The 26,634-nt window shown below is 38.9% G+C and overlaps 2 protein-coding genes across 2 annotated transcripts in view; both read right to left on the bottom strand.

Annotated features, from left to right (window-relative positions):
• The window catches only part of LOC104295505 (chromosome unknown open reading frame, human C7orf55), a 1,445-nt gene extending 777 nt beyond the window's left edge, over positions 1-668 (bottom strand). The window contains exon 1 of the mRNA XM_009895265.1: positions 654-668. Coding sequence (XP_009893567.1) covers positions 654-668 — 15 coding nt within the window. The remainder of the gene's footprint in view (positions 1-653) is intronic.
• An 8,415-nt stretch (positions 669-9,083) lies between these two features.
• Positions 9,084-26,634, bottom strand: part of UBN2 (ubinuclein 2) — a 49,695-nt gene continuing 32,144 nt past the window's right edge. Inside the window, exons 10-18 of the mRNA XM_009895263.1 lie at positions 25,971-26,089; positions 25,245-25,358; positions 23,670-23,813; positions 19,484-19,534; positions 18,060-18,102; positions 15,856-17,394; positions 11,612-11,858; positions 10,812-10,901; positions 9,084-9,588 (exon numbers count right to left, since the gene is read on the bottom strand). Of these exons, the coding sequence (XP_009893565.1) occupies positions 9,539-9,588; positions 10,812-10,901; positions 11,612-11,858; positions 15,856-17,394; positions 18,060-18,102; positions 19,484-19,534; positions 23,670-23,813; positions 25,245-25,358; positions 25,971-26,089 (2,397 nt within the window). The 3' untranslated portion in view covers positions 9,084-9,538. The remainder of the gene's footprint in view (positions 9,589-10,811; positions 10,902-11,611; positions 11,859-15,855; positions 17,395-18,059; positions 18,103-19,483; positions 19,535-23,669; positions 23,814-25,244; positions 25,359-25,970; positions 26,090-26,634) is intronic.

Below are 26,634 nucleotides of genomic sequence, written 5' to 3'. Positions count from 1 at the left end.
TCCCTCCCCGGGCGCTGCTCGCCTGCCGGAAGTCGCCTGTCGCCCCGCCCTTGGGGGGGTGTGTGTGTGGGGGGTGCATCTGGCCTGAGGAGGCCGGGCACGGGTGTCCTTGGGCTCGTACCGAAGGCCGGGGGCCGTGCCGTGCCTTGGAGTGACACGGACCGCAAGGGAAGGGATCTCTTTCATACTGGTCCTCCGGTAGTTTTAAAATGCTGCGCCTTGCTCGCAGTAGTTTCCTTGCCTTTGTGGGTACCCTGACCGAAGAAAGGGAGCGGCCCCCCACGCCCTCAAAGCCACAGTGAAAAAGCCCCAAGCAACAGCCCTTCCAGCAAAGCCTCTTTACATCTTCTAATTTTGTGAGAAATCACGGACACAGAGTTAATATGTACATTCCTCTTTATTTAATACAGCACAGACACATGACACATTAAAAAAAAAAAAAAAAAAAAGAAAGTACACACTCATGCAAACAGCCTGTCACGGTCAGGGACAGGGAACAGCTACGCCGAATGGAGTAAGGCTCCTACTGCAGAACAGGGGTCTGCTGGCAAAGGCTGGATCCCGGAGCAGAGGCTGCTGCCAAAAAAAAAAAAAAAAAAAAAAATCTTTGCACTCCTTTTGCAGAAAATAGAAGGGTGAGTCCCTCTCGGAACAGGTGGAGGCGGCATTACGCGCAAGGTTTGCAGGATACAAACCTTATTACTGTGTCTGGACCAAAGCACTGATAAATGAGAAATGCTCTCCAGCTATTCGTACAGAGGGCCAATAGTCCTGACCTCTGAAAACATCAGACTTCTCAGGGATGGCAAACCTGAGTTTCTCCAAGGAGTGAAAACATCAAGTAGTCACAGAGAAGAGTTAAAATTAGTCTCCCTGATAGGGCTCAGCTAGCCACAACTGGGAATGTGCAGGGGAACAAACCGGCTTCCCAACTAACAAAAGACTTAACAGCCATTAAACCAACCAGAACAATATACACATCTGGAACTGATGCAGGCTTTTGTGGCAGCAGCTTCTTCCTTTTCCTGCTTCAGTTCAGGATGGAAATTAAGCAGGCACCAGTTCCTCTGGCAAAGAGCCTTACACACTTTTAAAAAATTAAAATACAAAAAAGGGAGACAGGTGTATTTACAAAATCCATGGCTGGTACAGTACATCATTTTTAAGACACACTAAATGCTACAATCTTTCAGGTCCTGAGATTATTACAAAAAAAAACCCCAACAACTCAAAACTTGCGTTCAGGTCCAGTTTTATAAGGAGAGAGGAAAGAAATCACACATTTAAAACACAGTATCCCTTGAAGTTATTGGAACACGCCTCCCTAAAAATCCAAACGAAAGTGGTGCTAACCACCCCAAATTTAGCTGCATTTGTTTGTTCAGGCTTGTTGTCACAAGGAGGGGGAGCATTTCACAGGGGAGTTTCTCTGGAGAGCTCATCAGGTAAGCACACAGCTGTTAGGATCCTCTCTCCATCACTAAGCCCTATGATCCAAAATATGCAGGTATTAAAAGGAAGAAGGTGACCTTGTACACATTCACGCAGGACTGAGTAAAGCATCACAGGAATCACTAACTCAAACAGGTTTGCCATCTCACAGTAACTGCGCGTTCCTTTGTCTGAAGTCAAGGAACGCAAAGAACTCTAGCTGTGGTTTAATGTTCGTTTATAACAAAACACTTGACCAGCTCTTTGTTCTGAGCTACCTAGAGAAAGGCAGGGAAACACTTTGTCCATCTCTTTCTTGGCTTTTCATTGTCTTGGGATGCAAGTTAAGCTGGCTATATCCAAACTTGCTAAAATACATACATACTACAAGTGACACCAAATAAAGGATACTGAGGCCAGATGTCTGTTGAGGGGATGATCCCCACTACCATTAACTGTGCAGGCAGGTATTTGGATGCTCCAGTCTTGACTGAGCCTCTTTATCAGGCAGAACTAAACGGACTTGCACCCATACGTGTCTTTTTTCCCCAGTGAAATATTCTGAACATAGTGCTTTTGTATCATCAGAAGTTACTGTCACAGATGCCCTTTTATTATAAGCACCTGACATTAAGCTAGAGAACGCCAACATTTTAAGCATTACTCATGAAATGCTTCTAACCCTTAGTAAAAGACAAGAGACAAATCACGTAACATAGGTACTAGTTCAACTGCTAAAATATAATGCTGCTCAGTAGACTTTTGGGGTAATAGTAGTTGATTTTGTAATTTTTCTTTAAACAGTAGTCCAAAAATAAAATTTCTCCATCTGTTTCCAGTATGGATCTTGAGAACTATGCAAGAACATGGTACTAATTGCTACATGATAGAATCACTGGCAATAAAACACACACTACAGTTCTCACCTCTGAGCTAAATTGTTATTTGTAGTTACATACAACAAGACTAAGAGATCATTGAGAAATACCTGGGGATCACAATTTAGCTTTTATTTAAAGTTCCAGATACTGTGTAGCTGATAACTACCTTTGTTTAGAAGCAACTTCATTTAAATGAGAAACCAATTTAATTCACTTCTGATACGGGAAAGAAACATGGCATGTCTCATTGGTTTCTCCCCAAATCCAATCTGTACACTTGAAAAAGATTGCTGCGGCTTCTTAAACCAATTCTGAGAGCTGAATATTCTAAAAAAACTCTCAAACTAAAACCTGTCACAAGAGGTGATTTCAGCTTCCCTCTGGAAGCAACTTCATGACACTTGACACTAGGTGTTGCACCAGTGAAAGAGTTTCTTTTTTAAAATACAACTTTCTTCACGTTAGCAAAAAAGACTTCTGCAGTACAGACATTCAAAAATATTCAATTTTCTTTGGGTAAAACTTCAACATGTGTTAAGAGGGGTAGCTGGGGGAAGGAACGCATGTAACACTGAAACACGTAAGTATTTATCTGCATAGTTGATATTAGTGACTACTAATCAAACTAAGGCCTTATCTGGAAAAAGCTAAGAACACAAATTTTCTTCCCTCACTCCCCACTCCTCTGGTGAAATATGGTAAGTCTCAAAGAAGTTCTGGCTGCCTCAGCAGCTAATCGGTTTGCTTTATGACGGTGGTATCTCCTGACTGTTTTTGGTTGATTCTCTCCCTCCCTTTTTCTCTTGGTACTAGACAGTAACAAACACAACTATCTGTTGATAAAACACATCTGCACACAATATTGGGGGAAAAAAAAAAAAATAATCACCAACCCAAAACCCCTTCTGAAGGCCTGTAAAAGGAGTCAAAGCAAGGGTATGTTATTAACACTGCACAAACATTAACAGTGTGGGTATTGGTGTTAGAATTATAGCTGTTGAAAATGTCTACAAAATACAGACCTATATCCTTGACTACTGACAAGATTAGCACAGTTTTATTTATGAGGAGTGTGCAAAAACAGCTGTAGGGAGTCTTTATACTTCCCCAGTTTTGGGCCAGTTCCAGGCCATGCTGATCTCTCAGCATAACTCATAGCAGCAGCAGGGCTTTCTATGGCCCCAAAAGGCTATTACAGCAGCAAGGGATCACCAGGTCATAGAAAAGGGATGATGAAGCCACAACAGAAGTTTCCACAAACAAACCATTCCCCTACACAATGGTTATCTTTCCAGTGGCCCACTAAGCATACTTCTGGCTGCTTATTTTGGCAGTGATTTCTTGAGCAGTAGACAGACAGATTTTCACAACAGCTGCATTTGTTAAATAAGGGCTGCAACAGTCAACTATCATCACCAGCTGTAGATTCCCCATCTCAGATCAGCCTAGGATAAAGAGCACATGTGCCCAAAAATGAATTAAACAGCAACAGAAGGGCCAGATTAGCTCAGCTTACTGCCACAGGTGGATGTGGCAAACTCTACTGATGCACCCAAGGCAGTTTAAGAAGCACCCTCACTACCAGTCCAACTTGCTGAGCTACCAGCAATAGCCATCTTTGACTGGCACCATTAGAGTGGTAGAAGAAATACACCTATGGCCTAGTTTACACCAACAGGTTTACTCAAACATGTGAAGACAAGCCAAGAACTGAAATAGCAGTTTGGCTACTCTCCGCAACAGGAGCATGTTGTATTTGATATCTTATTTTCTGCTCTCTTGATGGGTTCTCCACCTATGAAGGACTCTTCATTCCACTTCCATTCTGGAAAGTAAACACTTCATTTTCATATTGCAACTCAAAATTAGATCTTCCCCATGGGAAGCATATCACAAAACTAGCACAGTCTAGTGATGTGTATGTATGTTACCTTAAGTTCAGCACTTGGTCAACAAGTGAATTGCTAATTTCAGGTATGCATGTTTATAATAATCATAAGTTAGACAGATCCTCAGCACAGAGTTGTTAAAATCACTAGATGATCTATTGCAGATTGCTAATTTTGTCAGAGAACAAGGAAACAAGCACAAACACTATTATGAGGGTTCACTTGCAGCTAACACCACATGAACTTACTGTTCATTATATTAAGAAAACAACCCATTAATGAAATCTCAATAAATTGAGAAAAAGAACAATTAGAAATGTACTTCATGGAGAATGACTTAGGCAGCATGTGAAGCGTAGCCAGGTTTAACTTCAATTAGCAGCTGTTCTCTTGCAGGTTTTGCCAAATCCCTTCTTACATATGATGCACAGTAGGAAGTGACAATTACCGTAAATGTGAGAATCCTTGCAATAACTGGTGTCAAGCAGATGTGACTAGCCACACACAAGATTCACTGCAATTCATCTCAATTTGTTGCAAGCTGCTATTTTAACCATCTTTCCCCCATACCTCATTGGCGTTATAAGCCACATGTCTTTGCCTCAGACTCAGTAATGGTGTGAAATAGTCCAGTATTTAATAAGGTTGCCAGACAGGGCCCGTAATGTTTTACTCATGACCTAATGAAGATTCAAATTTAAAACCTTCAGAGAAAAATGCAAGAAGTTTCATTCCCATGAGCCACTTCCTTTCTCTCATGCACATTCACACACACTCACACACACACTCTTTTATTGTACTGCCATCTTTGCACAAGCGTTCACCTTTAAGTGTTTAACAGAGCCAGCAGAACGTAGGATGATGAACAGGTTTCTCAGGAATATTGCTGTATATGTGTGTGCGCAAACGTGTGTGAGTGTGAGAGAAAGCACGCACAAGCACACAGAACCAATGCCATGGTACAGCAGCTAAGTTACACACATTATACACTTTTTTTTCTTTACAAAAGGGGAAAAAAAAATAGTATAACAGCATAAAGCCATCTTGGCAAGCTTAAGATTTTCCTCCAAAATGCCTTCCAGCACTTCAGGATCTCTGAGAACAGTTTAAAGAGGGTAGGGAAATAAAATTAAAAAAAAGGCACTTAAACAAAGGACAAAGGCCTGAATCAAGTAAGTCATGGAGGGTAACAGCCATTTCACCAGAGCTAGGACCAATCAAAATCTACCAAATTTCTATAAAATTAAAATTGCATAAAGTGTTAATTAATCAGTCATTTACCTACTGCTTTCACCTTCTGTTTCATTTTATGGAAAAAAAACCCAAAAACCAACAAAACCCAAACCCAAACAAAAAGCAAGTGTCCCTTTAATGATTTCCCCCCAATTCAGCAAAAGTTGGAAGTTAGGTGTGGGAGGAAGCCTTACACAGCTTGGCTTGGCTGCATGTTTTCCCTGCAATGCCATCTTCAAAAAAAAAAAAAAATCCAAAACAAAAGCTGAAGAGGGACCACTGTGCCTTCTTCACCAATTCATTCAAAATAAAAAAAAAAAAAAACAACCCACGAGAAAACCAAAAACAACCAACCCAAAACACCCCAACACTTCTAATCCATCTGTGGGCAAAAACTACTCAGAAGAAAACCAAACAAAGTGTAAACTAGATTAAAATTTGCTAATAAATACAGCCAAAGTTCATTTTACGAATGTAGCAGCAAATGTGATAAAGTTAGTTGGAGTCCAAGATGACTCCCAGAGGGTTAATGGTTCACACAACTGATGGCAGCCTGGGAGAGTTGCAGGATTTCTCTGTTTTCATGTCCTCAAGGGTCTTGCACCAAGTGGAGAAGGAGTGTGGAGGAAGGGTCAGGTGATGGGACTTTGGGGAACAGGCTCTTGGCACCTGTCCCACCCCCAAAATCTGTGCATCAGACAACTTTGATCGGATTCAAACAAGAAGCAGAACCCAGGTAATTAAAAGTTACTTCTGATTAGCAGAAAACAGATGTGAAACCCACAGCATCCACACTTGTGACTCAGTTGATTGGTATTAGTCACGTATCTCAAATCAACAGAGAAGGCTGGACAAAGTGATTTAGGCCATTTGCATCTTGGAGTGGGAGAACACTGCAGTTATAGTCCAAGGTATTAGGAAACTTTGCAGCCTGTTTTTCATCTAGCCTGCCTTCTTTCTTTGCAAATATCTCAAAAGGATTTAAAATAGCTACCACAACTTTTGGGACTTTGGATCATGTAGCAGAAAATATTACCCAGACGGTTTTAAAATCTAAAACCTGTGTTTGAAATTATTGCTTGCATTTGTTTGGGGCTCTCAGTGAGCTTGACATGTTAGCTCATATACAGTCCCCAAACCAAATTCAGCCCTGCTGCCTGAAAGACAGCTCTACTTGGCTTTCTTATTGCTTGTGAATACTGAGGGTTATTTATATGTACAACTACAGTTTATTTTTTAACAAAGGCCCTTAAAAAAGTAGTAAAAACTTGGGGGGAAATGTCTTTAGAAGAGCTGCTGTGCAGAAAATAGTAAAACATTAACCTAATTTTTCATTTGGACCTTGCAGAAACCATTCATTTCCCCATCCTGTTTATGCTACCTGCAAGATGTCTGGGAGCCACCCTATTATTTCCTTTGATTTGGCCTTGCCAGGTTTAACCAGGGGAAAATAGGGAGCAGGGAATGTAGACCCTTTCATCGCTACGTTGCTCATTCCGAAGAAGCTCAGGAGCGTAATGACCGAAGACAGTTAGCCTCTGGGGGCTGTCTGATCTGGCTTCATGAACAATGTATGGTCATCTTTATTCTTATCATCCTACTACCTATTTCCACAATAAGTATTAGTTTACTTGTTTCCCAAGACTGAGAAGCTCAATAGGCCAGACAGGACTACTCCTACCCTCCTTAAGATTTAGGGAGGATACTCCTCAACTGAAGATTAAGTATACTTCCAGGAAGAGAGGAAATGTTGAAAGGAAATTTGTGCTGTAGTTATAAAGGGCCCCAAGTCTCCCAATCTAAAATTTCATTGAGTATGAAGACAAAAGATGGCAATTCAAATGAGATGCCTTGATGAGAAAAACATAGAAGAGGTAGAACTCTCTTAGGACACGGTCTTTTAAATATATTGCTGCCTGATGGCTCACTGCTGCAACTCCTTTAGCTACATGCATTGTTAAAAAGTATTAGGTTTGACACAGTTCAGAGAAATAGCATCCTGCCAGAACTGTTAGGCCTCAAAAAACAGAAGTTGTCTTCCTTCAACCCTTCCTGAAGAAAAGGGGGGGTGGGGGGGGAAATCAGATAAAGCTTGCATTCTAAATAGCTCATGGTGTTGTGACAGAATCTGCACAGTATTAAGAATGCCAGAATCTACGTAGCCATATATTTCAACTCTAAATAACCTTGATGGAGATGCAAGCTTATCTAATCAACACACCACATACAAAACATTAGCACTAGCTAAAAAGCATTTAATTGGCAGATGCTGTGGAGTGAAATTAACGAACTAATGCATCCTACTTTAATTCAATCTGTCTTTTACAGAAGTGTTGTGCAAAACCATTTATTGCTGAGCTCAACCCAACATTTTTATACTAAATACACAATATATATTATTTTAAATTCATGTATATATATTTATATAAAATTAAAATGAGCTCTAAATAGAAAAGAAATTCTTGTCTGGTCTAAGAAAAATAAATCACATGTAAAAGAAACCTGAAAGCTATAAGTTAATCTAGCAAAAAACACTGAAGATTCATTATCCATGGGTCAAAGTCTCTCTGGAAGATGTGAGATAACCAGTAGTCACTGGTTTAATCTCAAATCAAACTACTGGAAAGACTAGCCACGAGGAATTTCAGCATCTCTGATCAAAGGAATGTTTCGGGGTCGATGGAGAAGGGAATTATACTATTTTATTTGCTCCTTTCCCCTATGACTTATTTCAGTTTCTGCCATTCTCACCTTTTATCTGACAGCGCAAGGGACTCAACAGCAAAGTTCTGTCCTAGTGTTGAAAGTGCAACATGTGCTGGATACTTCCTAACCTTACAAATGAACCAGTCGATATATTGCTATCCATTAAAAAAAAAAAAGCCAGCTTTGCAGTCTTGTGCTACCATGTAAGGAACAGCTCAGGTCAGGAACTCCCCAGGCCAGCAGGGGCTGGAAATGCTGGAGACAACCTATTCAGCCCCCAGAAGAGAAGGCACCTCTGGTCGCTTTTGAACGACTCCTCTTTGGCTAATGCCTGAAGCAGTATTAACCTGGCTCTGGAATAGGTCACAATCAGCTTTCTTTAACTAGCAAATCAGTATAATGCATGGCTTTTGGGAGGAGTTGGATGAAAGAGGAGGAAGATCTAGAATGAGTAAAGAACTGGTTGTGTTTTATAAATGACATGAATAGAACATTACTTAAATTTAGTAACAGATAAGTACGAGGCAAAGGAAAAGAAAGGTAATCAAAGGGAAGGAGACAAAAAAAAAATCAGTGTGCCTTTAAAAAAAAAAGATGTGGGAAAGAAATGCTAGTATGACCAATAAAATATAGGTTTCCTTTTCATGTAAATGGAAAAACTTCCATCCCCTTCCTCCCTTAAATATGAATCTTTATATTAAAAAAAAAAAAGGAGCAAGGGATTTCCCAGTAGTCTGTCTCACATATCGATGTACCAGATCTGTTTTTGAAGACAACTCTCTAATGAGACTGCATACATCCGTAGGTTCCCTAAAGCCAAACAGCCTTGTAAAACTGGAAAAATGCCCGTATCAGAAACTGCATTTGTGTAAGGGTTTAATTATAACATAAAGTATCCCAGCACCACCTCTACTCTATATAACCTTTGGTCCACAACCATAAAGTACACTCAGGACCTACACATCATCTTATACTGGGCACTTCCGGCACCAATGAAGTGGATGATTCCACCTTACACAATGGATGGAGAAACCTATTCTAGCTCCTCTCACACTTTCAACTTTTCATTGGACATCACCTAGAAATCAAATGTTTGTGCTGCTGTGGGTTTGACGATCAATTTCTTTTAAAAGCCAATCAGAGCAGATAACAAAGCTTGTTTCTTTAGGCAATATCAAACTATGACCAGTCTGCATGACCAGGAGGACCAGTCCTCCTTTTCCTTCTCTCTTTGATCAAGTATTGTTTTCTTTTTCTTCTTCCTCTCACCACAGTGCTTGGGATCAGAATATGTAAACATCGACAGAAACAGCAGCCCTGTGACAATAAGCACTTTCCCAACTGGGCAGATTCTGTCAGCCAACCAGAACTGCTTCAGCTCCCTTGCTTGTCCAGAAGTCACTGGTTTTTCCGCTGTAACTTAGTGTCCCCTTTACTTTGGCCTCCATCTGTAGTTTAGAGACAGGAAAAGAAAGGGAAGAATAACAGCATGAGTGAACTTTTATTTTTATAACTTACAGCAAGAGAGGCAGGAATTTGGCAACTTTAGCATTAGCATCACCAAAAAGTACATTGTCTTTATAGGATGGAAGACTTGGCATCTTCTCTGTAGTTCATTTATTATAAATAGCACTGTTGAAACCTGGAATACCAGGCTTCGTACCAAAACATACCATCTTTCTAAAGATTAAGCTGCAGCTTGGAATACTGAAACAAACCTTAAAGAATCAAGCCTTTTTTTAGAAGCCTTAACATTTAAATAAAGCATTTTTAGTATTCAACCCATGCCACTCACTGTAACAAAAAAGTTAAGGTTGTACCAACTATAGCAAATCGGTTTGTTTTCACAGCCTCTTAGAGCAACACTGCCCAGTTTTTTAGTGCTAAGGACTCCAAGAACAGGATGAACAACCCTCACCAAGCCACTGCCACCCTTCCTGTTCCTTCTCCTGGCCAAAAAAAAAAAACCACCCCCAAAAAAACAAAACAAAAAAAACCCCAAGCCCCACAACAACCCACAACAAAACCTGCAGGTGGCAAAGGAGTACACTCTAAACTGTACCTTCTAAATCTGTATGATTGTTTTTCAGCTCTAAGCTTTACAAATGGAAAAAGGAGACGTTCTACTTCAAGCTTCTCTTCTCTATCAAAATATGCAACTCCTATCAAGGATAAAATTCCCAGGGAAGGCAGATGATCTACTAGGAAACCATCACACTGTTCACACATGTATACACTTTTACAAGAAACGTGAAGAGGCTTCTAGCTGGAAGGCCAGTTTCTCCTCCAAAGAAGAAATTAAAATTGAGTGGAAAACACAATCTCACCAATCCAGACTTTATGCAGCCTGTTAACAATCATGTTAGCATTCAGTAAGTAGTATTCCTTTTTTCCCCCACTAGATGAATTTGTTCACTTTGGTTTCTAGAACTGCTACAATAAAGTATTGTGGAAATTTAACTTTTTTTTTTGTTCTGGACATTGAAGACAAGTAGAAAAAAAAAAAAACGTTCCCATTCCAAAAACACTGCTATGATAGAATGTGTACTGCCTCCTGCTACCAAAGCTTGTCCCTGTGTTTGTCTCCTCTAAAACAATTTTATTTTAGTCTAGGGCAGAAATCTAACTTTTAAGTTACAAATAAGTAACAAGAAAAATATGTCGTCTTTACCTGTGTAAGCTTGCTGCAAGTGAGCAGGCAGAGGTGAGTGAGACAGCGTTGCTGCGTGCTGAGCACCCGGCTGTAAACCCTTCAGTAAGTCTGGGGGAAAAAAAAAAAGGAGAAAAACAAAGATGAAAAATACATCTTAAGGTCAGAGGCAGCCTTTGTGAAATAGGAAGTTTTTATTTTTATAGTGTAGCTATAGTAGCATGCTAATATGCACAGATTTCTGAAGATGTATCTCACCAACAAAAAATAAATACCTAATAGCATTCTGATGGCTGGAATAAGTCAACAGAAACAGACCTATTCAGATACAGTTAATCAAAAGTCAGAGCAAGGACCGTGCCTCACTATTGGGATGCAACTCTTCCTATCATTTCCTTTGGCAGAAGGACCAAAAATTGATATAGGTTGATACTTCATAAGAGGACTGTTTCATACCTGAGACTACTGAATTAAGGATATTTTGAAGAATCATCGCATTAAGTGTCTTATTTATATTGTGACATCTAGAGACTTTTAAGCTATACTCCTTTCTAAAGATAAGGGGTTAAAAATTAACCCAAAAAAACATGTTCAGAACTACCTATATACTGTGAATGCAACACTGAAGTTAAGCTTACCAAAGGTGATTCAGGACATTTGGATAATTACATAAACAAAGTTTTACTAGCAAAGAAATCACATTTATTCTCCTGTAGGGATTTTGTGAACCAAATTTGAGTGTCTCAGAACTTTATTGCTTCCCTTGCATTTTCAGGATGCATCTTTCCTTATAGCACAGTGTGGTAACTAATCCCACTCACTCTGAGTTAGGCTGTGGTGGAAAGCCGCTGAGGTAGATCCCGAGGTGGTTGTCACTCCAGCTGTGTCCGTCCCAAAGCCAAGCAGCTCCAAGGGAAACTGGAAGGGCACGGTCACAGGAACAAGGCCACCCAGCATCCCAAAAGGAGTTAATGGTGCAGACGTCACATTCTGACTGGTTACAGACAGGGGTGATGCCATGAGAGTCAGAGGTGAGGCATTAGCCAGTAATGATGCTCCTGCTGTTGACTGTACAAAGAAAAGGAATACTTCAAAATTTTAAAGCTTTGAGTTGTAGTCTTTAAAAAGATAAGAATTGATTACTTTCTGCTAAGTGTGGCCCTGTTAAGAATGTATTAAACTATTAATAAATATCCACTGAGGAGGTCTTCCCACTGTTCATCTGCTAAGCAAGTACAATTATATCTCAGATTCAGACAGGACAGTATATTTCATCTCTCATGTTTTTCTAATCAGCCTTCCAGGTAATTTCCTTTATCTCCTTTCTAATTATACACTGGGTCTACACTCAGAATCTAATGCAACATCTTCTATTAGATTAAGAATATGAAATTATCAAACGTGGATCTGAAGTTCTTTAGAAGCACAATATTATCCTCCCCTCTCCAAATGTGGGTCTTAACAGAACAGTAACTTTATTTCTAAAGAGGTTGCTTCGAAGCGATGATTTTTGAAAATTCATCCATAAGAACCCCCACACTTTGAGAGAAGTCAGGTTACCAAGATGCAGACATACGTATGTATATATAGGTGTGTATGCACATGTCAAAGCAAAAGACAAAGGGAAATATCTCCACTCTACATATGTCATAATGAAGTTAAATTCAATGTAGTTTAAAAATGGAAATGCAAGATTAGCCATAACATTTTAGCTACAACAGCTCCCAAATTGCATTAATTCCTCTAACATTAGAACAGTTTATTCTTGTTTAACAATCTTTCCTTCACTATGCATAGAGTAGCTTTATATGCTAATATTCAATTCCCTAATGATCTATTACAGAACAGTTAATATAGAAAGCATTTTGAATCAGAATCAAGCTCAGATAATTTAAATATTTGAGCTAAAGAGACTCAGACAGAATAGGACTTCAAACCTGTGCATTTATCCAAGTAAGCCTTCACTAAAACCAAAACTTAAAATCATTTTAATGAACGCATAAGCTTAAAATGAAGTCTCCTTGAGTTCTGTAATATCAACTTAGAGAAACAGCGAAGTGATGAAAATTCCTAGCAGAGATAAAGTTTCTACCACCAGTTTTGGTCTTAAGGTGTTTAGATGAAAGCAGCTAAAGAAAGGCTAGTTGCTGCTTACAAGAAAACACAAAATTTTTAAATGGTAACCCTGTAAGTGTAAACAATTACAGATGTGAAGTCAGTAGCAAGTGTTTGTATTGATCATCTTAGGAGTGAAAGCTTCTAAGATATACTCCATCCCACAAATAGAAAAAATGGATGAAAAACTTCAACATATATGATTGGCACTTTTAAAGACGAAAGAGAATAACTTCACAATAAGCTTAGGTACAAAAAAAAAAGACAACTGTTCACAGTCTATGTAATCTTTACTGTGCAACAAAATAAAAGCCATACAGTAATCTCTTGCAATTGTGGATTTGTAAAATGCCTGAAAACAGAAACAAGCTTTGTCATGTTCTGCCAAGACCTTGCTTATTCATTCAAAAAGGAAGAAAGAGAAGTTCAGCGATGGAAACAGCTACAGAGAATGCCCTACAAGAGCTGCAGTTCAGATGGTTTTATTTATCTGACCTATGCTAGCACTTCGTAAAAGGGCTCATCCTGGTCATGTAAATCTGAGTCACTGAGATCCTTAAAAGTCTAAGCCAGATTCTGCTCAAGAATACTAATGATAAGTAGAGCTTTTTAGGAAATCACACATGACAATTTCTGAATTTTAGATTACTTTGGCTTTATGTTCCTAGGATGTAACTTAATAGAGTATTCCAGAGTAAAATTTCTGTGAAGCTAGAGCAGGTGTAAACTTATATTCTGGTAAATAACTGTGTCAAAAGGGGAACGGAAGTAGCCACTTCTTTGAAACTCTTCCTAGTTACGAACATCTTTATTATCAGATTAAATCATGTAGTCTGATCTTCATGTAAACAGACCAGGATATTCTAATGAGCAACTCAGGTACCATTCTTATCTTCTGACCGATTAATAGCATCTCTGATAGGAAATGAATCGCTAAACCCTTAATGGAAAGCAGATTCACATTCAGTCTTATGCAAAGTTTTAAGAGGGGTAACTAACTCCTTAGTACACAGTACGTAACAACTAGTCTGGAACTGATTACTTCAACAGCCAGCTATTAGATCTTTAAAGCTAAATAAATCTGTCTTATCACAAACCTCTTCCCCTTCGGTGTACTTGGACTGGTAGGTAATTTGATTCTAATCTTCTCTTGAACATACTCCACTGACTAAGCCTCAGTCTGCACAGTAGCAACAGCCTTATTCCACGGTTTATCTTCCTTGTACCATTCTTCTGAACCATTTCTAGGTTATCAAAGTAACTTCTGAAGTGTCAAAAAAAACGCACGTGTAAAGGCACAATGATTATTTTAGTGATACCATATACTGCTCAGTACCTCTAGCTGATTTCCCCCCTTCTATATACCAACACACCTTATTTTGTTGTTTTACAGTATGCACTCATTTACTTGTTTATCCACCACACCCCTCCAGTCCTCTTCAACATCACTGTCTGCCAAAATGCATTTAATTACCCAGGTGATCAGGGTTTCTAAAGAGAATTACTTGCCTCTAACTACAGGAAAGTTTGCTAGAATTCATGTTGTCATCCAACACAATATTACTTATTTCCCTCGTCTGTCATCTTTAAGTACTATCACACCAACTTCACATTTTCTTCTACATCACAGCAATTGTATCCACTGGATTCTGTTGATTGCACCAGTAAGAACCAATCTGTTCCTGGTCCATTCCTGTAGACTTTTTTGTCTCCTCCAGACACCCTGCAGAGTGCCCAAACTGGCTCAGCTCTACGTGGTACCTCATTGGCCCTTAAGTAGCATATGGGTTGTAGTTTTTTCATTCAAAGTACCCAAAATAATGAGAGGGCTGTGTCAGAGGCTGCTAGACATTTGTTGTTTACTGTAACAGACTCAAGGTACAGTAGGATGAAATACAATACAAATGTCTTGTAAAAATAATCTTCCTGTTTTTCAGCTGCATTAAGAAAAATTTGATAGCAAGGAAAAGATTATAAACCATTGCTAAAAGCTGAGTATACATCACTACCATGCAATAGCTATATACATTGTTCAAAAAGATAGGAAACTTTTCCATTTGCTGTACACCAAGACTGATTTACAGCAATATTGCTTTTCTTTACTTCAGTAGTGAAGACTTCAGGATAGAGAGAGCAATAAAGAGAGGAAAATCTCTAATCACCTCAGTAATTAAACCATTCCCAGTAAGAATGCACAGCTTGGGAAAGTAGGTTGTCTTCTGGGTAAATAATAGGTTTGCATGGGTTTTAGAACAACAGTATTTTCAAATTATTTGTTTTGTATGACTTGGTTTACCTCCAGTGATACAGTTCTGCGTAAGCTCTCTCACAAACAATTTCTAGGATACCTATATATTAGTGAGGTGTCATTCAGTTTGACTACATCCTACAAAATAAAATACATATTTAATCACAAATACTAAATAAAAGCCTTTGCAAGTGTTAATTTTAAATACAAGTCTTTCATTATTCTTAAATCACAAGCAACTGAACTCTAGTTTTGCAAGTTAATAATGAGGCTTGGCAACAAATGTACCAAGACACCTTTTCATATGACCACCATCATTACAAATAACTAAATACGCAAGAATACATAAATCCAATAATGAAAGCAAATATCACATCCCCTAAAAATATGGCCACACAAAGCTTACCTTTTCTAGTGCTCTTAAAAGAAACAAAAAAAGAAAAGCGAGTTCTGTTCCACAATATAGACCAACCGACATTTTACAGTGAGTATTTGTTCTACACTGATCCTTGCATTTCACATCAGCTGGAAATACCTATTCACTAGTGCAAAATAGTTTCATCAGTATTAGCGTTTATGCTTAGTAAAATATAAACGTTAAACTTATGACGTTTGCAAATCAAGATATTGCAAGAAAGAATGTTTACCAAAAAATGATAAATATTAATATACGGTTTAAATGTAAACTCATTCGATGCATACCTGCACACTGGCTGCTACAACTGGAGACCCTGAGGCAGAAGATGGTCTGTGTGGAGTTGACAATTGTTTAGTAGCACCCTGTGTTCCACTTCCTGCTCCCCCAGACAGACTAGTCCTACTAGCTCCACTTGAGTTAAGGTTACTGCCTCTGCTGGCAGGTACATTCATTCCAACTCCACCCAAATTATTTTTACCAACAGTTCCAGAAGGAGAAGAGTTGGGCAATTTTGAAGAAGCCTGAGGGTTCTTTGCAGGCTGAAGGCCTGAGGTGCGATTAGAGGGCAGCAAATTCATTGTGGGAGACTGCCTGCTGATATTTACACCACTGGTCTGTTTATGAAGGGGGTTGTTGCTGGAGTGACTACTCTGGGAAACTAGTGCACTTGAACTGGAAGAACTGGGTGTTGTTGCAGGCCTGGGGGATGAGGTGGACTTGGATGAAAATTTAGGTGATGCATTGGGCTTGGGTGTCACAGAGGGCTTAGATGCAGTGGGCTTGGGAGAGGCAGCAGGTTTGGGAGAGGCAGCCATGGAGAAGGGAGGCTTGAAACCCTGGGAAGAAACCTGTGACACCATAGCCTTGGCTAAATAGTTAGTAGAGGTAGAGGTGCTGGATGTTGTCCGAGAAACCAGTGGGTGAGACACTTGAGTGCCACTTCCAGATGAGGGATTAGACAAAGGCAGGCGATATACTACCGACTTATCTTGAGCCTTGATGACTGGTGATGAGCAAGACAGTTTGGGATTATTACTCAATTTCACCACTGGATTGGTCTGTGATTTACTAATAGTTGCTTGTAAAGGAGATACATATTTCTGCTGTACAGCTGAATGCTGGTGCACCTTTGTCACTTGTGATGTTGAGGAAGAACCACCTTGAGCCTCAGAAGATGATACCAAGATACTAGCATCCTTGGTTCTTTGAGAGGAGGTGGAAATAGCTGCTTGGGTCTTAGAGGAAGAAACATGAGTCTGTGAAGAGGAGGAAGCAGCTTGGATCTGGCTTGACCTCTGTAGTCCTTGCTGAAGTAGTTTGGCTGGCAAAGGCTCTAAGGAAACCTTAGGATTTTGAATTGAAGATCCAGCAATAAGGCCTGAAGAGATACCAGTGTGAACTAGGTCCTGGGGTTTCTTTGGTACTGGCCCTGTGTGACCAGCAATAAGACTTGATGAATGGGGTGTTTGAGTGGGCTCTACTTTCTTTGAAGTTGCCAGGGGCAACTTACTCATAATGCTTGCTAGTTTCTCCTCCCTTAGCCCAGGGCGAGGTCTGGATGTTGGTGTGTCTATGGTGGACCCAAGAGGTGATCCCTTGGCACCATTATTCATAACTGCCAGAGCGTCAGAAATAGAGTCCAGTGAGGGTGGGTGGAAAGAGAGATCTTCATCCAGCGAGTCGTCCAAACAGATCGTCTCTGGAGCTGGTGTGCAGCTAGAGCTGGCTGGGGTGGAGACAGGTGTGCTAGAACACAGTACAGTAGCGCAACTTGAATTGACTGAAGACATACAGGTTTTCTGTTCTTTCTTTGGACTGGAGTCCTGAGAATGAAGAAATAAGACAGGTTTAATAGCCTTTCTGAAGCAGATCTAAAGTCATCTTTAGCGTAATACTATTATGCTGTAAATTCAGGTGAAATGAAGATCTACTATTGAAATTTTCATATTAAGATACCTACGACAAGTAGGTGTTGGAATCCTGTGTGCTAATTCAATATTTGTATGAGAAACCTAGTGCCGTTGCTCCACATAACTAGAAGTGTCCCACACAATTAAGAATAATCAATGCTGTGAAGAACAGGGTAGCTAATCTGATTGCTATGTAAAATTGCTACTGAACTAAGACAACACCTAGTTGTCTACAATGAGACCCTCTATCAACTTATTATGTTATCCTCCCAACCACATATTTTTCCAGTGTTGCCAAAATTAATTCAAGCTGAAAACAAACACAAAGCACACAAAAAAGTGAAACTTAACTGGAACTAGTACCTCTTCACAGTCAATTTTCAAAAAAACTAATATAGCTTAAAGTTAAAAAGCTAGTCTTTCGTACTACTTTCTTTAAAGTAATATACTACCAACTCAATAAGCTCTCATAGTATTTCCTGATGGAAGGCTTCTGCCAGAGTTTTTGTGGATCACAGGCAGGAAACAGGTTTTATGAAATGGTAATATAAAAGTCAGGTATCTAAACAGGCACTTACCTTCACTTTGGGTTTAGGGGCCAGAATCACCTTCTTCTTTGACCTAAAATAGAGGACATAAATGCACATCAGAAAACAAAAGGCAGGCGAGTCATTTCAGTTTTAACTGTGTCCCAATAAACTACAAGGATGACTGCTGGAGTCCAGCTTTAATAATAAAACATCCTTGAAATAGAAAGTGGGTTAAGATATAGGGGAAAGAACAAGAACACTTTTAATCCATTTTTTTTCCCTAAAGTTTCTCTAAATTAGATGCAAAATTCACTGAATTGCTGATATAACCTGATGTATATCAGTAGAGCTATTTTTTAGTTTTCCAATTTACAGAAACTACAAAATATCAAGTCATTTTAGCCTCTTAAGAGTTTGTCTACTTAGCAAAGCTTTGTCTAAACTGAAGTCACATATAATAGTTAAATAATTTCACTTTACAATGTTTTTGTCACTGAGGAGTATACTTCATGTTCTCATTTGTATTTCAAACCACATAAAAAGCTGATTCTCCCTCTCCGCCCCCCCCCCCCGCGCAAAAAAAAGTGTTTTGTTGCTTATCAACTGTGAAAAAGTTGTATCTAACTTTTGTTTGTGGCAAGAAGCCATTTAACAGACTCTCAGGTTCTTCTGCAGTGTAAGTGAACACCATAGCACCAAATGCAGTTATGTGAGCAAGGACAGCATTAAGGATTATTAGTCATCACCTTCAACTTCGAAGTTAAGCATTTCACACCTTTTTTCTCATTTCTATTTCTTCAATAGGATCAACAGATTAACATCTTACAGGTCATTTATTCTCCTTTCCTAAGCAACTAGGAATATACCTGGCTAAAAAAAGACCTTACTGTAGGTGGACCATGACTCAGTTTTGCTATTCTGTAGAAAAACATCCTATGTTAATCATATTTATCACAAAGGTTGCAATATGGGTGTTATTCAAAGTAATAATCATTTATTTGACTTCTGGTTAAATGCGGGCAGTTCCTGAGAGGGACATAGTGTTGTCTGAGAAATCAAGAAGGTAAAATTCTGTTAAGATACACAGCCTTCTGTGGTTACAGAGATATTTATGAGGAAAAGGAAGAACATTAAATACTGCAGTCTCCAAGTTCAATTTAGTATGCTGCACAGCAAAATTTAGGTAGCGTACAGTACTTTGAAACACTTTGAGTAAAAGGCGTTAATCCAAGAATGAATATCCACTTGAGTTATCTAACCACTTCATAACTGCGTTAAAATATAATGCCACAAGAACGTTATAGTTATATGTCTAAATTAAAGCATTAAAAAAATAACACTAAGCCTCTTCAAACAAATCCCAAAATATCTCCTTTTCCTCTCCTCTGCCAAAGGAAAGGCAGAGTGAAGATGGGAAAAGATGCTATGAAAAACTTAAAAACATACTAGTAAGTTGTCAATATTATACTCACGGAGCAGAAGTGAGGTGATTGTGAACGCTTCGGCTTTCTTTAAAAAGCATCCTAAAAGAGTGGTAAGGAAAGGAAGATAAGGTGATTCTACAGGGACAATCAGCATATGACCACCCAATATGAAAGCATCCATGAATTTTCAAAAGAACCCTTTGATTATCTGTCCCCAAAGCAGCTAGTACGTAGTTTGTCTGTATTGCTATCATGATGTAGTTCCAGGCAGCCATAAGAACGCTAAAAAAAGATTTCAAGTTTACATTCAAAATACCTCAGTAAATGGCCAAGCAGAGGTCAACATAATGGAATATTAACTCTTTCAGGTAGACAGAAAAAAATAAGATTTTGAATTCTCTCTCCTCAAAGGAAATATTTCAAATCTCAAATGAATGATTACTGTAAGCTCTTCACACCATGCACTCACACATTGACAATAGGTTTATGTTTTGTGGTTAGTCTGGTTTTGCCTTCTTTTAAAGCACAGAGGAAAAAAGTCAGACTACAGTAGTCAAGCTTGTTTCTAATTTTCTTCAATATTTTGTATAGATCATTGTGTACCATTTCAGTGACTTTAATTACACTGGACTTACACATACATTTTAGTACAGAGCCAATGAACAGCAAGAGTTGGTATGACAAATCTCAACAATGCACATGCTTTTATTTCCAAGTTATCAACTCCTGAGCTGAAAAGTGGGAGGTAAAAATGAATCCTGACCTGTACCTATTCTGCAGCTTGCTGCCCAAATGCAGCTATAAATGGACAATTAAGGAAAACTTGGTCCCCTTCCCTGTTTCCAGGTAGGCAAACTACAACAGCCAAAACTTTCTTACACCACTGCCATCATACTAACACTGACCACATCATGAACAGCTATCTAAACAGCTTTTCACCACTGATAACATCCTGCAGAGCTGCAATAGTTATGAAAAATCCAAGTATCCACAAGCCTTGTGTAATCTGTTAAGAAAACATTGACATCTTCTCACTACAGTTCCAATGCCTTAATTCTCAGATTCCACTTTCAGCTCCACTTTCACATTTTCTTCACCATATTAACCTCCAAATCTGTATTACATTGCTCCCCATCAGAGACTACTGAATGCAAAAGGAACATTCCTCATAATAAGTTCAATGTGCCACTTACAGACCTACCCAGCTTCCCCAGATGTTTGATCTATACCTTAATCTTTTTCATTTTACAATGAAAATCCAAAATGAGTCCCAGACCCCAGTAATTTCTAATATCATCTTTAAGGGTTCAAGACAAAAGTGTAACTACTACAGGAACAGAAGTCAAAGATATGGTACAAAGAAAGGACAGTGCAGTATATGTTCCAAAGCAGTAACACACATGAAAAATAATCCCTCCACTGCATACATATGGGCTGAGAGTTGGGGCTGTTCAGCCTGGAGAAGAGAAGGCTCTGGGGAGATCTTATTGCGGCCTTCCAGTACCTAAAGGGGGCCTACAGGAGAGCTGGGGAAGGACTTTTTACAAGGGCATGTAGTGATAGGATGAGGGGAAATGGATATAAACTGGAAAAGGGCAGGTTTAGATTAAACATTAGGAAGAAGCTTTACACTTTGAGGTTGGTAAGGCACTGGAACAGGTTGCCCAGAGAGGTTGTTGAGGCCCCATCCCTGGAGGTGTTCAAGGCCCGGCTGGACATGGCCTTGGGCAACCTGGTCTAGTGGGAGGTATCCCTGCCCATGGCAGGGAAGCTGGAACTCTATGATCTTCAAGGTCTTTTCCAACCTAAACCATTCTATGATTCTATGATTTAGATGTAAATGTTGATGGTGGAGATCAGTATGAGACTGTTTCTCTCTGATCACTATTTCAAGTCAACCATGCTGTTTGACCCGTGCAAAGTAAGTGTGCTGCAAGCCTACTTGCATGACCACCTCCAAAGATGATGAAATTCTTGGAATTAAAGGAAACAGACTTCTCATTTCTTACGCTTTTTTGAACATACACATATTTAGGCTGCAGGCTTTTTTCAGACACACATGGAATTAATATGCAACCCAGTTACAAAAAAGTGGGTTACATTATTTGAAAAGGCTTTGAGATCCTTTAAGACTAAATGTATTTCTCTAAATCCACAAATATTAATAGAACAATCTCCTGGGGCAGAGTATAGAAGCTGCACACAAAAAATTCATGTGACAAGAGGTAGTTGTGATACCCACAGACAAATGAACGAGGTGCAGTTGAAAGTTATGATTGATACCTTACCTCATGCTTCTATGCTAAGCTACGAGGAACATTAAATACAGTTAACTTTGAAAGAGCAAGAAATTTTTCCTCTGGGCTGAACCCACAAAGTTTTGGTACCACAGACCTACTCTGATTAGTAAGAATTCCTTGTGAAATACATAGTAAGTAGGCTATTTTTAACACAAACTGGAAAAAAAAAATCAGGCATTTAATGTAGCTCCTTCTCACTTGAGGCCTCATATAAAGGTAAAACACTATATGCCTTCAGCATGACGATCTGTACCCTTACACCCCAACAAGATGAGCATCCAGCATATGAATAACATGCTGTATTAGGAGTTAACCACTGTCAGACTCCAGGAAATATTTTTTCCCTCTTTCCATGTATAACTGTTTGCCTATAAATTACAATACATTCCTGCTTTCTGTTTAGGAAGTGAAGCACCTCCCTGTAAATACAGGGCCATTTGTAACTCATTACGGTACCAAAACTGCCCAGCTAGTAAAAGAAGTCTTGCTGGTCAGCAGAAGTTATGATCAAGCAGCTCTTGGGGTTTGTTTGGTTTGTGGGTGGTTTTTGTTTGTTTGGGATTTTTGTTGTGCGATTTGTTGTTCTTTTTTTTTTTCGGCAGGGGGGCAGGGAAGGGTTTGGTTTGGAATTTGTTTGGGTTATTTTTGCTTGGGTTTTTTTGTCTTTTTTTTTATGAAACCCCTTCTATAGAGAGTTTAAAAGCACACTTCTTGGAAAGGAGAAAACCATATGTGTTAGATGGTTTTCAAATACAGAGTTTCAACATGCTTCACTTCTACATGTTCTTAGATGACCTCACACAAACACTTCATTATTTCTCCACTATCAGTGATCTGTGGATCTCAAACTGGGATTCCTTTTCTCGTCTACTTTAAAATCTTCATAAGTGATAACATCTTACTCATCAGTGTACTTACTATACAAAATTAGATCCTTGAACAGAAATAAGTAAACTGTATGCCATGAAGTGTAAAACTTCATTTGTTCCTTTCCTTACTACTTCACAAGCAGCTTATTATACCCTCATTTCCTACACTGGTTATTCTAGGAAATATCTCAGTACAGTTATTTTTACAGCTTGATACAGATTTGACTAACCTACAATCAAGGTATTCTTGAGCAAATTGATTAATATTGTTGTATCATTTAGCTTTTACAGTTAGGTCAAGATTTCATGCAAATGAAATGGTCTTTTGCAGTGGTTGCTACAGAAGGAAAACACACCATCTACATTTGATTTTCTTCTTCCACTTAAAAGTGTTTGAAAACTTTGTCCAATTTGTATTGCACAATTATTACTATTGCTTTTGTTTTATTTTTTTCCCTTTAGTGTAAGTTTAGTATGCTGTGTTTTGTACGTTGATAAGTCAGTAGGAAGCAAGCGCACGTCTTCGTTAAGAAAGTGGTGTATTTTTAACTGCAGCATCACAGAGCATCCCAATTGTATACAGGAAATAAAGAGCACAAACCTTAGAGTTCTCTGAACTCTGGTGTTAAAATTCCAGCTCATAATTTTAAAGTTTATGTCACACTGCATTATTAGACTGCTTACAACATAAGCAAAACTGCTTTCTATATCACTTTCTGTATCAGAGAAATTATTTCCCATGCAGCTACCCCCTGCCTCATACTTCCCCCTCAAATGAAGCCTCACGCACTGTTATGAACTTTAGTAAATTCAGTCTCCAGCAGATGACAAAAGCAAGCAGTTCTCCAAGGACAACAGTGGGTTTTTTAGTTCTTGGGCTTGCCAACAAGAGAGAAAATTAACTTCTGAAAAACATTCATTCTTTTAAAATATTCCAGTTCCGCTGATATTTTGAAGTTATAACCAGTATTAATAGTACATAGTTGAGTCAAATATATGACAATAAATAAGATACAAGAAATAGTTAACACCAAAATAGATAGATACATAAAGCAGGCATCTTACCTTGCCTGCATCCAGCCTTTAGGCCAAAGCGGTTTCACTTCTGTTTCCATAAAGGTTTTGAGGTAATCTTCAGCAGACTGACTTCTATTTGGCTCTAGCTCATAGCATCCCAGCTTGATCTTCACAAGATTACACAACAGAGACCTGCAGAAAGAAACACAATAAATATATTCCAGGCTGGATGGGGCTTTTACCAACCTGGTCTAATGGAAGGTGTCCCTGTCCATAGCTGGGGGGTTGGAACTAGATGATCTTTAAGGTCCCTTCCAACCTAAACCATCCTATGATTCTATGATGATACTGAAAGAAAAAAATCCTTGCAAAAGCTCAGCAGAAGAAGGCTGAAAAATGGAAGCACTGATGCTCTACAGCTGCTACCCATTGCCAATTGTAGGAAGAGCTCACTTTCAATCACTTTTCTAGACATTTGCCACTGCACAAGTTTGCTGCTACAACTGGTATGATCTGCTACTGTCACTTCTCCATTTACAACTGACCATAGGGTTCTTTCAGCCTTACTATCATTTTATAATTGGTTTTACATTTCCTTTGTGGTTTCCTCACAGCTGAAACACATCCACTCACTTTGCTCACTGGCCTCTATCTCATTTAAGACGAAGAACGTCTGAAAGCAAGTGAAATCCATTCTACACCGTATATTTCAACAAAAGATTCTTTCTGATAGGGATGCTGTCTTTTACTGTCCTTAAAAATATAAAAGTGCACACAATTAAGTAACATGGGCCTTTCAGAGACTCCTGAATCAAAAAACAGATTTAAATCTCTTATTTAAGTATGGCTTCTTCCAGGTCAGTCCAAGCTATACTGGTTATATATATTCCACAAAGCTTGCTTCCCTGTTGTCTTAACATACTAAAAAGATCCATCAGTCCACTAGTTCCTTTTAATAATATGTATACTTGTTCTAAAATTAGCTTAGATCTTGCATGGGAAATTACTAATTTAGAAGGCTCTACTTGCTTAAAAGCCCATCTAGATTAATTTAATTCAGTTTTCAGTAAAATCTATTCTAGGAAACAAAACAGTGAGAATGCATTTCAGACAACCTGTGTTGCTTTTAAGGGATAACATAGAATTTGTGTTCAGAGGGGATGGGAAGGGTTAAGATTCATGCATTCTGGATGCTGGCTTGCCAAACCAGCACCAACAATTTTGGTGGTCTGCCCTATTCTGGCAGAAATCTTTACTGCTTGTTGGGCGACAGTGTTTTGTGACCTATTCCTAGAATGGTGAGAAGCAGGCATAACTCTGCTTACACCTCTGTTCTTTGCTTAAAGAAGTTTAAAGTCCTAGGACCAGGAAAACTCTCACGTATTTGGAAAAAGCAGAGAAACAAGCAGTGAAAAAGGGGTTGGACATAAGATAATCTTGCCTTTCAAATTAAAGAAAATGGTGTTTTACCACTGTAGCATTCTAGCTTGCCTATTTACCCCCAACACTCTCCAAAACTTCTGAATGATTATTTATTAAACAGTATCATGTAATAACATTCCCTTGGAGAGCCCTTTATGAAGTCACTGAAAATTCTTAGCCGACAAGGTAGTTTTGTCTCACCTCACTGTGTCGTCCCAATGAAACTTCTTTCTGGGTCCCACAACCCTCTTTCCAGGTTTCTCATCATCATCTTCCTCTGATCCATTTTTCTCTCGTTCATCTTCCGCTTGCAATCTACAGTTAGAATAATTGCTTTCTTTATAGGTATACAACACAAAACAAAATGTTTACTTGAGAATGGAGTGTTGTTTTAGGTATTTAAAGAAAAAAAAAAAAAGGACCTGTCATCAGATTCCTATTACACCATTCCTGAAAGGGCAAACAGTTCATCTTCCTCTCCCCACTGCTTCACGGTCCTCAGAGACAAGTGAAAAGGACACACTGTATAGATGCTATCAAGGATGCTGGCAATAAGCTTCATGTAGTGCCTCTACTGGGACATGGCAGGATGCTTATCAATCTATTTATGCTTCTCCAGGTCTAAAATTAGATAACTATGAGGGAAACAACTACAATGAACAAGGACAAAATACATCAAGAACCTGAATGCACCATCCTCCTCCATTAATCTAGCATTTTGAGAATCTCAATATTCTCCTAACAGTTTATAATGTCTTCCTCTCAAGACCTATTTCAATCAGTTAATGGAATTTCTTTCTAGAGTCAGGTGACAACACTTACACAAAACTAACTACTTCGTACAATTCAAAACTTAGACACCTGTAAGACAGACAGACTTCCAGCAGGACTCTAGAATGGGCATGCACAGACTCCAGAAATACCTACTTGGCATTCTTGGCTTGATTGCGGGCCTGACAGTCCTCTTGATACTTGCATAACTGTTCAGGCATGACGTTACTGACAGCCAGTTTCAGCTTTTGCAGTGGTTCTCTCAAACGGTCATCCTGTGAAAAGAGAAACACCAAAGCAGTGCTATTAGATGCAATGGAAAGAGTGTTTCAGATACTTTTGTGAAACTATTTCCCACACACCTGACAATATTTCTAGTGCTATCTATTCACTGCAACAATCATTTCCTACACGGCACTTGAATCCTGTTAGGTGCAACAGCATTCTAGAACTGCACATACTTGAAACTTCCTGTACAACTCTTATAAATCTTGAGACCAGAAACAATAAGATAGTCACAAGGAAACATATCATGAATATCCCAAAACTTTATGGCATGATGTCATTAACTATTGCTTTTTAATCAAAATAGGGAAGGGAGGAAAACCTGAGGGGGAAAAAGCAAGATGACTTGACCAATGAGTATCTCAGCACTTGCAAATACGTATTCAATTAACCAAGTCTCCCAAAACTGTGGTATAAAAACATCCTAGCTAATGAACAAAATATATGTATTAGATTATCTGAGCATTAGATGATTATTATATGTAATTGATGTACCTCAGGTAAGCACTATGTATTTAGAATTGTCACCAAATAT

The sequence above is a fragment of the Charadrius vociferus genome, unplaced genomic scaffold (genome assembly GCF_000708025.1).
Source record: "Charadrius vociferus isolate BGI_N301 unplaced genomic scaffold, ASM70802v2 scaffold251, whole genome shotgun sequence".
Classification (NCBI taxonomy): Eukaryota; Metazoa; Chordata; class Aves; order Charadriiformes; family Charadriidae; genus Charadrius; species Charadrius vociferus.
The sequence above is the reverse complement of the archived record's forward strand: the minus strand, read 5'-3'. Positions and strand labels throughout refer to the sequence as shown.